Source organism: Podarcis raffonei, chromosome 1, assembly GCF_027172205.1.
Source record: "Podarcis raffonei isolate rPodRaf1 chromosome 1, rPodRaf1.pri, whole genome shotgun sequence".
Taxonomy (NCBI): Eukaryota; Metazoa; Chordata; class Lepidosauria; order Squamata; family Lacertidae; genus Podarcis; species Podarcis raffonei.
Window position 1 is genome coordinate 84812000 of NC_070602.1, and position 14459 is coordinate 84826458.

A 14459-nucleotide genomic window follows, 5' to 3' on the forward strand; every position below is an offset into this window, starting at 1 on the left:
TTGTTGGTTTATCCATAAGGGCAAATCAGGAAGCAGGAGACTGGGATTTAAAAGCAAGCACTGGATTTTCCAACATCACATGATGCCAGAGTGGCCAGATGCAAAAGAGGGTGGGGCTCCTACACCTTAAATAGGCATAGGGATCTTCAACAGGTGTAGCTTGATTGACAAGTTAAATGTTAAAGAGTGCCACTGTCCTCTTCTCTTTTTCACATGGTCATTCTACATTAGAGGCCCACTGTCTCAGTTTGCCCTAGAGAAGGCATGACCTGCACTGGATTAAACTCAATGCTTTTCTGTGAAGGCTGCCACTCCCCCGCCCCCCTGCTTCTGGCAGTCATTTTGTGCTGGCGCCTACAACACTTTCAACATGATCTGTATCAGCACCTAACTTTTGACCGAAACACTAATTAGACTGGATTATTCCATTGTTTTCATTATTCTGATGTTAATTGCCCCCAAGCAATTGAGGGGGTCTCTGCTCAGAAAAGCACACCATGCCTACCATGGAATAGACCTACCTTTTCAGAAACCTGCAAATCTCAACTTTCTCCTCACAATTAGCAGCTCTCTTGTTGCAGAGACAGTGGGTGAGTGATTCATGTCAAAGCCTCAGAACAAGCAGGTGTGGAGAACTCAAAGCCGAGGATCTGAGGACTCACCACATTCCTGGAGGGGGACAACATAAATAGGCTGCCCAGGTAGTTTTACTGGCACTTAGTCTTGCTCCACCCATTGTGGATTAGACATTGGTCACTCCCCTTTTGGTCTTTAAATAATCTTTCCATTCCTTAGCAGAGTGCAGACTTCTTGCACCTTATAGACTTCGCTCCTTAGCCATACTAGCCTCACATTCACTATATGGTACTCTTATCTCTCCACCCGTTAGGATCTGACTTATTCACACTATCACTTGACTCATATATTGACCATCTTGTGTACTGATCAATTCTCCCAGGTATAAAAGCTTTTCTCATTCTTCCACAGCTGTTCCTTGTTAAAATCCTACCTTAGCTGCTGAACTGAAGCTCAGTTAAGCAAAATCTTCAGATTTTCTATGCATCTGATAAGATCCACTTCAGCGGGCAAGATTGGATTTTCACAACGCATAGCTTCAGAACAATGAGAAACGTGCTCCGAGCTGGGAGAAGTGATTAATACACAATACAGTCAAAATACGGGTCAAACAAATGTGTGGGTGAGCCCCTTGTCTCATCTTTTCAGCGAATGTCTTGGCCAGCTCCTTCTCCTCCTTTCTGAGAGCATGTTAATATTACTCTGCCTCCATTGTACTCCGACTGCTAGTTTGTGAAGCTGCACTTACAAGACCTTAGCCACAAACCCTATGAATCCTCTAGCTCAAAGCACTTTTCTTCAAACCAGTTTCCATTTGACCAGAAAACTTGCCTTAAGATGCTTGAGACAGGTGCCAACCATGGTACCTCTCACAGGATTCCCCTACTGATCATCTTCTCACCTGTGGCGAGAAGGATCTGAAATTGGATCTCCCACTCCACACACACCCTCTTTAAAACAGCTAGGTGGGGGACTGTTTTCAATCAGCGCAGTGGTGGGGATCTTTAAGCTCTTCCCTGGTCTTATTTCCCATATGTACCTCACCCCCCTCCCTTGCTACAGAAGGAAACAAGGCAAGTACCTGTATGATGGAATCATGGAGTTGGCAGGGACATCAAAGGTCCAACCCCGGCCAATGGGGAAAATCTGCTGCTACAGCAATCCCTGGTTGGTTGTGTGCCTCCCCCACCCTGTAGAGTCAATTACGGGTTTTGAGGAGTCATTAGGCTAGGGAAACAGTGGGAAGGGGAGCATTAAAACTGCTCCAGTCAGACTATGCATGTGTGCATGTGTACATACCCCTGTACATACACATTTGCTTTAAAGGGAAAGCTTGAGAAACCTAGTCACACAGATCTTCCACATTTGCTTCAACCCTAATTCTACCTCACATCAAGAAAGGGAAGAGCAGGGTATAGGTAATGTGGATTGCGGAGGGGAAAGGGCAGAAGGCCCTGCAGCTGCATCCTGTTTTGGTGCCTCAGAACACTGAAAGGCAGAGGCACTTTTTTCCAAATGAGAACTTGGCACCTGTTCTTATGCAACCTAAGGCCCCTTTTCTGCCCTTCTGTCCCTGTTTTCAAATGTACATTTGAACAAATAAAGATGGCTAGCCAGAAAATACAAGTGCATAGATATGTATGGATTTGCAAACGTGCATATGGGTTTGTTAAAGCATTGTGGTTTTGATCCTTTGCTTCCAGGCAAATACCTGCACAGTTTATTGTGCTGGCTGTGGTCCACAGCCTGGCAGCTGTCCAGTTTCAAACCTCTTCTTTCCGTAGAGCCTCTTGAGGCAGGCAAATGACTTGCTTATGATGCTGTGCTCCCAAAAAATGCTGTCCCAGTGCTGACACCTGAAAAAATCAGGTCCTTATGTCACCCTCCTTAAAAGAGTAACTATCTCAGATGCGGGATCTCCACCCACCCAATATAACTACGTAGGACAATGGCAAAGGTACCAGGAGATCAATCATCACCTGGCACAGAAACTCTGAGCCTCACCAGCAATGTTGCTCACTGCTAAGTTTTCTTCTCTGCTCCTGCAGAGCCATGGTGCAGTCTTGTCCCATGTATAGGGGCACTGGAAGTGGGCCCTCAATCCCATAATTATGAAGGGGACAGTCATGCCAGCATGCCAACCCCTCCCTGCCGCCCTTGTTAAGCTAATCAGCCCTGAAGTCAGCACCTGTGAAGGTTGGCAAGGCAGAGCAGAGCACAGGACTAGGTGTTCTTGCAAGGTTTGTCCCCAAGGATGGCACTGCAGCATGGATACAAAAAGGCTGGGCACCAAGTCAGAAAGAGAGAGAGAGAGAGAGAGATGAAAAGGACCAGGTGAGTCCTTGGCAAATGAAGAGTTAGTGCGGAAAGGCTGCAGGAGGAGGAGGAGAGCGAAGGGCAGTGGAATGAGAGCACTGTTGACGGCTGCCAAAGGGAAGGGGCAGAAGGAGAAGGGTGCACATAGCAAGGACACAAAGGGCTGGCTTAAAATAAAAATTAAAACCAGGCTCCAGAGAGGGACTTTGGCTGAAAACTCCAATAAGGTATTGGCCACATTGAATAGAGGTGGCGTAGCAATGTGGTGAGGAGTGTCAGCTGGAGCCAAGCAGGCCATGGCTTGAATTTCAGGGCAGGCAGTGATCTTGTTTATGTGGCTTGAATCAAGAGGAGGCCTCACAGCTCCATGGCAGGACACCTGGTTTGCATGCAGAAGGTCCTAGGTCCAGGCCCTGTCATCGCCATTGGAAAGGATCAGGGGGTAGGTAGTGGTGGAAGGGCCTCCATCTGAGACCCTGAGTCATTATCAGACATAGACAGGCTGGGTGGACAAATAGCCTGCCTTGGTCGAAGGCAGCTTCCTATGTCTCCCTAAGCCATCATCTCTCTCCACCTGGAGACACCACATCACAGCAAATGATGCCAGCCGAGGCCCAAGAGTACCTTTGTTTCTGCACCTACAATGGCAGCCACCATAGCAATTTCCCCAAATCGCGATGCCCCAAGTGTTTTGTCATTCTGTGGCATTCCGGGTAAAGAGCACATGGTGGCCATCAGATAATTTTCTTCTTCTACCCCACTGTACTGCAGAACAATTGCATTGGGGGGGAGGCATTGTGTTTTGGGAAAACAGGGGCTGCCTCCAGACTGTCAGTATTTTGTGGGAGGTTTTCAAGCAGGCAGATTAGATGAAAACTCATTCCCACCCAGCCCAAATCATGATGAAGAAGGTTAATTATATCACTTCAAATGTGGAATTATTAGTGTCCCTAAACTGTACGGTGCGAATGTGACCAATGTAGTCCCTGATCATGATAGCTGTTGGTCTTTCCTCTCTGCTGCACCTTCCTTCTGCTGATAAACAAGAAATTCTGGGACTGGGAGTCCCTGGGAGCGCATTTCACACAGGGCACAGATCTCTCTGTCTCGCAAATGAGAATTCCTAGTTTAACTGCACAAGCAGACACTCGGTTCTAAAGAAGGGATGGGGCCATGACTTGCTGTTCAGAATATTACTTGTTTTGCTCAAGCACTGCTTTTGATTGGCTCCAGTAAAAACCCCAAAAGATCTGGACAGTAGGTGCACAGCTACAGGAAAATAAGCTTGCACAAACATTGCCAAGCGTTATCTACAATTTAGCTTCAGCTTCCTGGGCTGGGGTCCCCTGGATCTCTGATCCCCAATAAAGTGCTTCTTTCCTCCTCATGCTTGGGCCCTGCCTCTGGATTGAAAATGGGGTGGGGTTGGTGGCATAAACAAAATGAGATGTCCATCCTCTTCTTCCTCAGACTATTACAATCCATAGCATCTGGCTGGTCATGGTTAGGAACGAAAAAGGTTCTGATCCAGAAAGGTAACTCGTACATTTTGGTTAAAGGTGGTCTAATTGACATCAGCAGTAGGATTCCCCCCACCCCCAGAAGACTCTTGTTTTATCAGTATCAACCAGACCCCTACCTCATACCGTGGGATACTCTTAGTAGAAGCCCTGGATTAGTATCATAGAATCATGGAAGGGATTCTCAGGGTCATTATTTGGTCCAGCCCCCTGCAATGCTGGAATCCAGCCCACAGCCATCCCTGGGTGGGCTTGAACTGCCAGCTTCCTGGTTAATAGCCAGATGCACGGACCCATTGCACCACACCACCTAGTTCTACATTACTACTTCTGCACTGAACAATAATTGTTCTTAAGGAAAATAGGCAGGAAAGGGCAACTTCTAACTTTGAGGATTAGATGTGGGAAAGTGGGGTGGTTTACCCAAGCAGTGGATGCTGAGGGCAGGCAGCAGAGGTTAGGTATTAGAGCTGTGTGTACCTTGCGTCCTGCCCTGCACCCAAAAGCTAGCCTGGTGCCAGTGGAAGCCGGTCCATGATTAGGTCAAATGGGCAACTGCCCCCAACCTCAGCCTGCCCTTATCGAGCTCGCACTCGCCTGCGTTTACTTGCAACCAGTCCAGGGGTCTGGTTATCGCCATCCTCTTCCTTGGTCTTATGGTTGCCCCTTGTAGAAATCAGCAGTCCAAAACAGAATTAACTGGTTCTGCCTGTCATTGGCTCTAGCTCCACCTACTGCTGGCCTCCTGCATTACACCTTACCAGTCCCAATAGACAGCAGCCACCACTGCCTGCCTGATGCCCTGCGGTGCAGGGGAGGGTGCTTTGAGTACTGAAGTAAGATCAAGCTGCCAGTCTCATTGGCTTTGGTAATGAAATGGAATGGGCCACTGGAATAGCTCAACTGGTAGAACATGAGAAGCTCAGGGTTGTGGGTTTGAACCCCATGTTGGGCAAAATCTTCCTGCATTGCAGGGGATTGAACAAGATGACCCTTCCAATTCTATGATTCTACGATTCTATGCTGCTTGCTGGGACCAGGATGTGGCAGGGCAGCAGTAGGGGTAGGCATGTCCCAAGTTGACAGCTGTGGGTCCAGGTATGTGCACACTTATGCCTGCCACCACCATCAATCCACCCCACCCCACCCCACCCCACCTTGGTCCTGCTGAGTGGCAGCACCGCCTCCACCTCATGCACTCCACCTCATGCAACTTGCAATTGGCAAGATGTCCAGGGCCAGTCCTGGGAGGATTGTGCATGAGGTGGGAATTGAATTGACCCACATACTAACAGCAACAACAACACTTTTGCTTTTTATTGTCCCCCCTCAGACATTGTGCGTGCTTAAGTAGAGCCCTGCCGGATCAGGCCAAAGGCTCACAGTAGCCAACCAGATGCCTATAGGAAGCCTGCATGCAGGAACATATACATGGAGGTCAGAGAATGACGACATTGCTGGCCTCACGCCCAGCATCCATGTGGCACCTTCTATGTGTCTTGGAAGTCCAGACACCTGCCTAGGGAAAGTCTATGTGTAAACAGCTGTTGACACATAGGCTCCCACATGATCAGAGACCCTGGTTGCGCAGGGTTTCTTACGGTGTGGAACTTTCCCCATGCAGACAGCCCATGGACGAGTATCCAGAGGGCATGGCCAGAGCCACGCAATATGTTGGGGCTGAGGCCAGCAGTGCAGTCCTGTTGCTCTCTTCCTCTGTGTGTAGGTTCTCTACACATAGAGAATACCTGAATGGGATAATTGCTAAGCAACATTGAAAGCAGGGGCATTGCTGGGCGGTATTTAAAAGACTCAGGGCACAGGCCCATGACACACATATGCAAACAACAACAAACACCTATATGCCAAATTGTATGCAGAGATGTGGATGGTGGGTGGGCAGAATCTCACCAGCCCTGGGGTCTGCAGTGTCTCCAAGAGGCTGTTAGCTTACAATTCCCATTAACCCTGGGCATTGGCTGTACTGGCTAGGACTGATGGGAATTATAGTCACAGTGTCTGGAGGACGACAGGTTCCCCTTCCCTGCTGTAGGTTCTTCCCCATAAGAACCATTCATTTGTTCCTTGCACACTGCATTCAAGTTCACAAACAAATGAACATAATGGGTGGGAGCCAGAGGAGTAGCAGGAGTTGTCTCCCTGTGATGGAGGAAAAGGTTTCATACCCTCCATCACCAAGCACATAAGGTAACATTAAAGATGGGCCCTCCACCCCGAGGCCTAATCCATGCGATCCTTCCCTCTTACATGGAGGAAAGCAACATTATGCTCGGTTAGCCTCACATCATAGTATATGGTGGTGAGTGGGGAACCCTTCAGCATAAGAAAAATGGCTACCTCAACCAGGTAAGACTGAACTCCTCTATGCTTCTTCTCTGTTACCAGTATCTCTGGAACCGAAACCGTTAGGCCTTGTTACAAACATTTGCTACTCACCTATCCAGGCCAGCTGCGAAGTTGAGTGCCATCATCCCCACCCCTGGTCAGTCGGCTTCTTAAGCTGCATCTTACCTGGCTCTGAGGAATCCCTTGCCATATTGAATTTCCCAGAATGCCTTGGAGTGGACTGGTGCATTTTGGGCAGTTTAACATGGCCGGTGGCTTCCCAGACTCAGGGAAGGGGCATCTGCCTCAGCATAGTCAGCATAGTCACCATGGCCTTTTTAGCTTGGCATTTACCTAAGTGTTCCAGATGCTCATTCTGGCCCTGTGTCTAACAAAGGAGGCCCAGGAAGAAGGTAGGCCTCCCCAGACTGTCTAAATTATACAAAGGTTGAGGATTTGAACCTATTTGTTTTCTCTGCAGACACTGAATGTGGAACAGGGCAAGGGACGGGGGGAGGGGGGGGTAAATTTACAAGGCTCCCGTCCACACATTCCCCATGAAACTTTTGGGGCATATTAGGGCCAGGGTTGTTTTCCCCCTGGTCCAGATGTATTTGTATCCATCCAGGTTATGACCTTCACCTCCCTGACAAAATGGGTGCCAGTGCCATCAATTCCCCAAGAGGAACAGCTGCCATGTGATTCTCTGGTGGTTTGGACGATGCTCAGAATACACAACCCAGAGATGGCGCCAAATGCGTTTGTAACACAAATATGGGATTTTTCAGGAATGTGGGGACCCCAAGGCTGCAAAGATGGCAGGAGCCTCCCTAACACATCAACAGTAGAGTTGCCAAGCCTGAAAGAGTTGTTCTCTGCCTCTCCTGTCCTTGACGCCGATTCAGAAAAACAAACCACACCTAGCAGTGTTTTCCCTTCGACGCCTCTCTTAATACTGTTAAAGGGAAAAGGGTGTTTTCTCTGTGTTTTCTAACCCAGGAACCCCAACTTTAACCCTAAATCTGAGCAGAGATCACAGAACTGCGATGCAAAAACAGGATGTATCGCTTCTGCACACGCCAGTCCTGGCCTATGTACTGCCACCACCTTCCCAGTGGGCCCACTTTAACCCAAACCGCCACCTTCCCCTATCTCTGACGCAAGCCGCGATGAAGGAATCTTCGGTTGGTAAGCTTCAGCTTCTATTACGCACCCAGCACCACTGCAGAACCACAGATCATATTAAGTTTATGGAGGATGCTGGGAGGGAAGGATGATTCAGAAGATGGTGCCAGAAGCAACCTACGTGGCAGGGTGCCGGCAGAGTGTGAGGCATTTTTAATTTCCTGAAAGGACTCAGCTTTCAGATGCTACGGATTGCTGTGCTCACGTAGTGGGTAGGAAGGATGTGCCTGTCTAGAGCCCCTTATCTTTGCCAGGTTTGCGTTGCAGTTAAAAACACAGCCTTTGATACTATCTGCGCCACAAGCTGAATTCTCCTGCAAGGTTTCAAAGCACCCTAATAGGTCCTCCAGGGGTCTGCTACCTAATTTCAACATCAAAATTCCACCAGCAGCCAGATTCAGAGCTGCTGGGAAGCCTTATCGCAGACATGTAAGAGAAAGCTGTGGTTATTAGGAACGACATGGAGCTGCCTTATAACAAGTCAGGCCAGTGGTCTTTCTTGCTCAGTATAGTCTACACTGATTGGCAGCAGCTCTCCGGGATTTCAGGCTGGGCTTTCCTACATGGAGATACCTTATGCATGCAAAGCAAGTGCAATTCCACTGAGCTACGGCCCTTCTGTAAATAGGGATTGCCGCTCTGTATGTGCTCAGAGACACTCACTTCCTTATGTTTAATTTGCACCCCAGCAATGACAAAAAGTATGGGGAGTGCACAGATTCTGGGGCTCCTGCTTCCAATTTAGTCCTAATATCTGTCTGTCTATCTATCTATCTATCTATCTATCTATCTATCTATCTATCATCCATCTATCTATCTATCATCTATCTATCTATCTATCTATCATCTATCTATCATCTATCTATCTATCTATCTATCTATCTATCTATCTATCTATCTATCTAATAGCTGCTGCTGCTACAGCACTGCTTTGCCCAGTTCTATCCAAGGAAAAAGGCCCAGATGCTTACGGGGTGACAAGTCTTCAACACGGCCTGCAGGAAGCCCCCATTCTTCCTGCAATGCCTCTACCTGCGGCAGAGGGCTGTTCCATGCCTCTGATACACTTCTAAAGAGGTGCAGGGGCTCAAGCCTGCCCAAGAGCCAACAACCAGAGTGGACCCCTTGCACTACTAATCCCAGAGGCATTCCTTGGAAACTGCTGTGTTGACTCACTCTGTGAATGGTCTGAGGCATAATTTCACCACTTCTAGGGCTGTGCTGGAAAGAGGGAGAAGCCCTAGCTGTGGTTCAACCCTCAACAGGTCTGAAGACCTGCAGCCACCCATCTCTGAGAAGAGCAGCAATCATGGAGCCTTTCACAAACCTTCTTGATGCCGGTACAGAGACCAGGCAGAGCACCTTTGCCCACCGCCACCACCACCTCTCACTTTGCCCATACCTTCCATATCTGCGACAGTCACGGTGGCGCTGCTGACCGCTTCGCCATGTTCATTCTTGGCCATGCATTTGTAGACCCCGGCGTCGGCTGCTTTGCAGCTGCAGATCCGGAGGCTGCCATACTCCTCCTCTTGGCCGTCCTGCTCCTTGGTGGATGCGATGGGCACTTTCTCCTTGTACCAGCTCAGGTGCGGCTGGGGGCTGCCTGCCACCACAACCTTCAGCAGGATGCTGTGGCCGATGCTGACCGTTGTGTCCGTCAGCTCCTGCAGGAAGACCGGCGCAGCAGCAGCAGGGCTTCCCTGCTCAGTCGTCGCAACTTTGGCTCTTTTGGGAGGGATGGCAGGGCTTGGGGGGGCTCTCCCTGAGCCCCGTCCTGTCCCCCCAGCCGGATGGAGGTTGCTCTGCCCCTGAGATCTCTGCATGGCTCGGTGGGGCCTGCACACCCTGTCACGTCAAGTACTGCCTGGGCTTGCAGATCTAGTCCATAACAAAAGCCCCTCTTCTAGCAGGCTGGGAATCCCACCGGCCACTTGGGCCCTGGCAGCGCTCCCCAAGCAGCCGTCCCCCTTGCTTGATGTTCACCCTCTGCGCGCGTGTGACCTCCCACCCCCGGCTGCTGGGTACCTGCCAGGGGGCATGGACGCTGCAGCCCCAGGTGCCTGCCCACCCAGCCGGACAAAGTCCCAGAAGGTCATTCCTCTGCCGGGCAGGGGGTTATTTTTAGGATGCTCTCAGGTTGCGGCCAGCCCATCCCAGCACTTCAAGAGAGCTGGGCTGGTTGGTGCAGGCTGAGACGGCCCTCCTGAGTTTGCTCACCAGCACTCACTTCTCCCCAACCCACAACTCCTAAAACTTTCCCTACCTCTTAGCAAACTTGGTGCCTCCCCTATCCAAAAGGATCCCCCTATTTTTTCCTTTCTGTGGAGCCCAGGACCAATGAGTCCCCAGCCCCTATGCAGTTTCTAACATGCACCCCCCCGTCTCCCCCTGCTCCTCCTCCTCCCAAATAGCAGCTGCCATCTGATGTGTCACATTCCTTGACCCAAGCTGAGAAGAGCAGAGCGCATGACTGGGGCGGCTTAGCTTTCCTCGCAAAGATAGACATGGGAGGATGGGGCTTTCCATATTAAGGCCTTGGGGGCTTCTCAGGCCCAGCCCTCCCTTACCTGTCCCAACGCAAACCATGCTGGGGACACCTGGAAGACTGGCTGGGGAGACAATGGGAGATTCCAGGCCCAGCCTGCTCCTTGAGCGTTTGTCCTGATTTAAGAACAGAAGCAGAGCCCAGCTGGATCAGACCAATGACCCACCTGGTCCAACTTCCTGTTCTCACAGTGGCTGACCAGATGCTTGTGGTGAAAGTGCAAGCAGGATCCGAGCGCAGGAGCACTCTCTCCTCCATTGTGGTCTCCAGCAACTAGCATTTGGAAACTAGTGGAGGCACAACATAGCCGTCGTGGCTGGCAGCCCTCAGTAGCGCTTTCCTCCCTGAATTTGTCTATTCTTCTTTTAAAGCCATCTAGGTTGATGGCTATCACTGGCATTTGATCCCACACGTATTCCAGTGCATTTCCCCCAGCCACTTTCCCTGTTGTAAAAAAAATCCAATCTTTGGGGGAAATGGGTTTGTAGTGCAAGAGCTCCCCATTCACTCTAATGGTGCAACTTGATTATATGGTGGGATCTCACCCTCAAAATAGTGACAATTTGGAAGTGTGTTTTCCCCATGTAGCCCAGTGGCCACAAGAATATTGAAGTACAGATCTTTTAAAACATTATCCACCCCCACTCCCCAAAATAGAAAACCTTTGGTAACAGTTTTTTCACATCCTCTGCAGAATCCATATCTACATATAGATGTGTACAAAAAATGGAAAAGGGGGGAAACCACCAAAGAGGAATTCAAACAAATAGCCAGCACGTGTAGACACAAAGTCAGAAAAGCTAAAGCACAGAATGAACTCAGGCTTGCTAGAGAGGTTAAAAGCAACAAAAAAGGCTTTTATGGGTATGTTCGTAGCAAAAGGAAGAACAAAGAAACAGTGGGGTCACTCAGAGGAGAAGATGGTGAAATGCAATCAGGGGACACAGAAAGGGCTGAACTCCTCAATGCCTTCTTTGCCTCAGTCTTCTCCGATAAAGAAAACAATGTCCGACCTGAAGAATTTGGAGCAAATGATTCAGCAGAGGAAACACAGCCCAGAATAACTAAGGAGATAGTACAAGAATACTTGGCTAGTCTAGATGTATTCAAGTCTCCAGGGCCAGATGAACTGCATCCAAGAGTATTAAAAGAACTGGCAGATGTGATTTCAGAACCACTGGCAGTCATCTTTGAGAATTCCTGGAGAACAGGCGAAGTCCCGGCAGACTGGAGGAGGGCAAATGTTGTCCCTATTTTCAAAAAGGGGAAAAGAGAGGACCCAAATAATTACCGCCCAGTCAGTCTGACATCAATACCAGGGAAGATTCTGGAGCAGATCATTAAGCAAGCAATCTGTGAGCACCTAGAAAGGAATGCTGTGATCACCAATAGTCAGCATGGATTTCTGAAAAATAAGTCATGTCAGACTAACCTGATCTCGTTTTTTGACAGAATTACAAGCCTGGTAGATGAAGGGAACGCAGTGGATGTAGCCTACCTTGATTTCAGCAAGGCATTTGACAAGGTGCCCCATGATATTCTTGTAAAGAAGCTGGTAAAATGCGGTCTTGACTATGCTACCACTCAGTGGATTTGTAACTGGCTGACTGACCGAACCCAAAGGGTGCTCATCAATGGTTCCTCTTCATCCTGGAGAAGATTGACTAGTGGGGTGCCACAGGGTTCTGTCTTGGGCCCAGTCTTATTCAACATCTTTATCAACGACTTGGATGATGGACTCAAGGGCATCCTGATCAAATTTGCAGATGACACCAAACTGGGAGGGGTGGCTAACACCCCAGAGGACAGGATCACACTTCAAAATGACCTTGACAGATTAGAGAACTGGGCCAAAACAAGATGAATTTTAACAGGGAGAAATGTAAAGTATTGCACTTGGGCAAAAAAAATGAGAGGCACAAATACAAGATGGGTGACACCTGGCTTGAGAGCAGTACATGTGAAAAGGATCTAGGAGTCTTGGTTGACCACAAACTTGACATGAGCCAACAGTGTGACGCGGCAGCTAAAAAAGCCAATGCAATTCTGGGCTACATCAATAGGAGTATAGCATCTAGATCAAGGGAAGTAATAGTGCCACTGTATTCTGCTCTGGTCAGACCTCACCTGGAGTACCGTGTCCAGTTCTGGGCACCACAGTTCAAGAAGGACACTGACAAACTGGAACGTGTCCAGAGGAGGGCAACCAAAATGGTCAAAGGCCTGGAAACGATGCCTTATGAGGAACGGCTAAGGGAGCTGGGCATGTTTAGCCTGGAGAAGAGGAGGTTAAGGGGTGATATGATAGCCATGCTCAAATATATAAAAGGATGTCACATAGAGGAGGGAGAAAGGTTGTTTTCTGCTGCTCCAGAGAAGCGGACACGGAGCAATGGATCCAAACTGCAGGAAAGAAGATTCCACCTAAACATTAGGAAGAACTTCCTGACAGTAAGAGCTGTTTGACAGTGGAATTTGCTGCCAAGGAGTGTGGTGGAGTCTCCTTCTTTGGAGGTCTTTAAGCAGAGGCTTGACAACCATATGTCAGGAGTGCTCTGATGGTGTTTCCTGCTTGGCAGGGGGTTGGACTCGATGGCCCTTGTGGTCTCTTCCAACTCTATGATTCTATGATTCTATATAATAACGCTTCACACTTACTTAACCGTGTATGCATAGTACTCTTCTTAATCTATATAACCCACTACTATTTAGACATAGTCATATACCCCCAAAATCACCAAAATTTCACTTTAATAATTTATATAAATTCATTTAATCTGCTTCCAATATTTCTAAAATACATTGCAATACTTGTTGTTGTTTATACCCCGCCCATCTGACTGGGTTTCCCCAGCCACACTGGGTATGGGGGGGGGGATTCAGCTAATGTAGGGCTTCTATACATCTGGATTTTGCCATACGTCCTGGATCTTAGGCAAGTCAATCAAAAAATTGGCGCTTTTTTAAAAAAAGCTCAACAATTTTTGGGGTGTTCTGATTTTAACTTTTTGAAATATGGCAACCCTAGCTAATGAGCCCCATGCAACAGGGCTTCCCACTTCTCCCCCTGCACACCCTCATGCACCCCAAAATTGGCTGCGGGGTAGGGGGACCCCACAAATAAAGCACAGGGAGAAGAGGGAGATTATCGTTCCAGCTTGCAAGCTGCAATGCTTGCACAGAGAGAACGTCCATCACAGTGCAATGTTGAATTCTGCCCATTAATTCCATAGATTGCACTTCCCCGTATATTGAATTTTTTATTGCACAATGTTATAACATAACAACATAACATAACGTAACATCCGTAATATGGTTTTTATCAATCTACAATGAGCATCACAGTGAATTAAGTTGAAATACCAATGAACTATCTCACTAAAAACATACTACATAAACAGTACGATTTATCATTCACATTGTCTTTAAACTCTTATTTGATATTGTAAGGGATATCACTGAAATATTCCAAAAGCTGGCTGCTTCTTGAAAACACAGACATTTTGGACTTAGAAGGTTTCAACAATGTATTTGGGTGGCATGCATATCTGTGGTATGATAAGGCTAAAGCACATAAAGCATTTAAAAACCATATTGTCAGGAAAGCATTGTTCAATGTCTGGACAAGATATAAGGACCTACTCGAAAATAAAACCCCAAGGTGGTTGTCACCGATGGAAGCGAAGGCTCAGAAAAAGCTCAATATGGAGGCCAAGTGGCTGAAATATTGGGAAATTTTGGAACAAGAGGGAGATAAATTGAAATTGCAGAGCTTTGAAAAACTAAAAAACAAAGTGTGAGATTGGCTTCATTATTATCAAATAATGGAGGCATACAATTTGGACAAGAAAATTGGCTTCTAGGTGGAAAAATCAAAATTGGAAACAGAACTGTTAGATCCCAAAACTAAGACTCTGTCAAGGATGTATAATCTGCTGCTGAAATGGAATACTCAGGATGAAACGGTG

The 14459-nt window shown here is 48.0% G+C and overlaps 1 protein-coding gene across 3 annotated transcripts in view; it reads right to left on the reverse strand.

The window, feature by feature from the left end:
* The window catches only part of SPEG (striated muscle enriched protein kinase), a 102771-nt gene extending 92519 nt beyond the window's left edge, over positions 1-10252 (reverse strand). For 2 of the 3 annotated variants that reach the window (XM_053400974.1, XM_053400965.1), the window contains exon 1: positions 9346-10252. In XM_053400974.1, coding sequence (XP_053256949.1) covers positions 9346-9769 — 424 coding nt within the window. In that variant the 5' untranslated portion in view covers positions 9770-10252. Of the gene's footprint in view, positions 1-6869; positions 6991-9345 lie in introns of those variants that run through there. The other variant, XM_053401011.1, reaches the window with a different exon arrangement.
* Positions 10253-14459: the final 4207 nt, after the last annotated feature.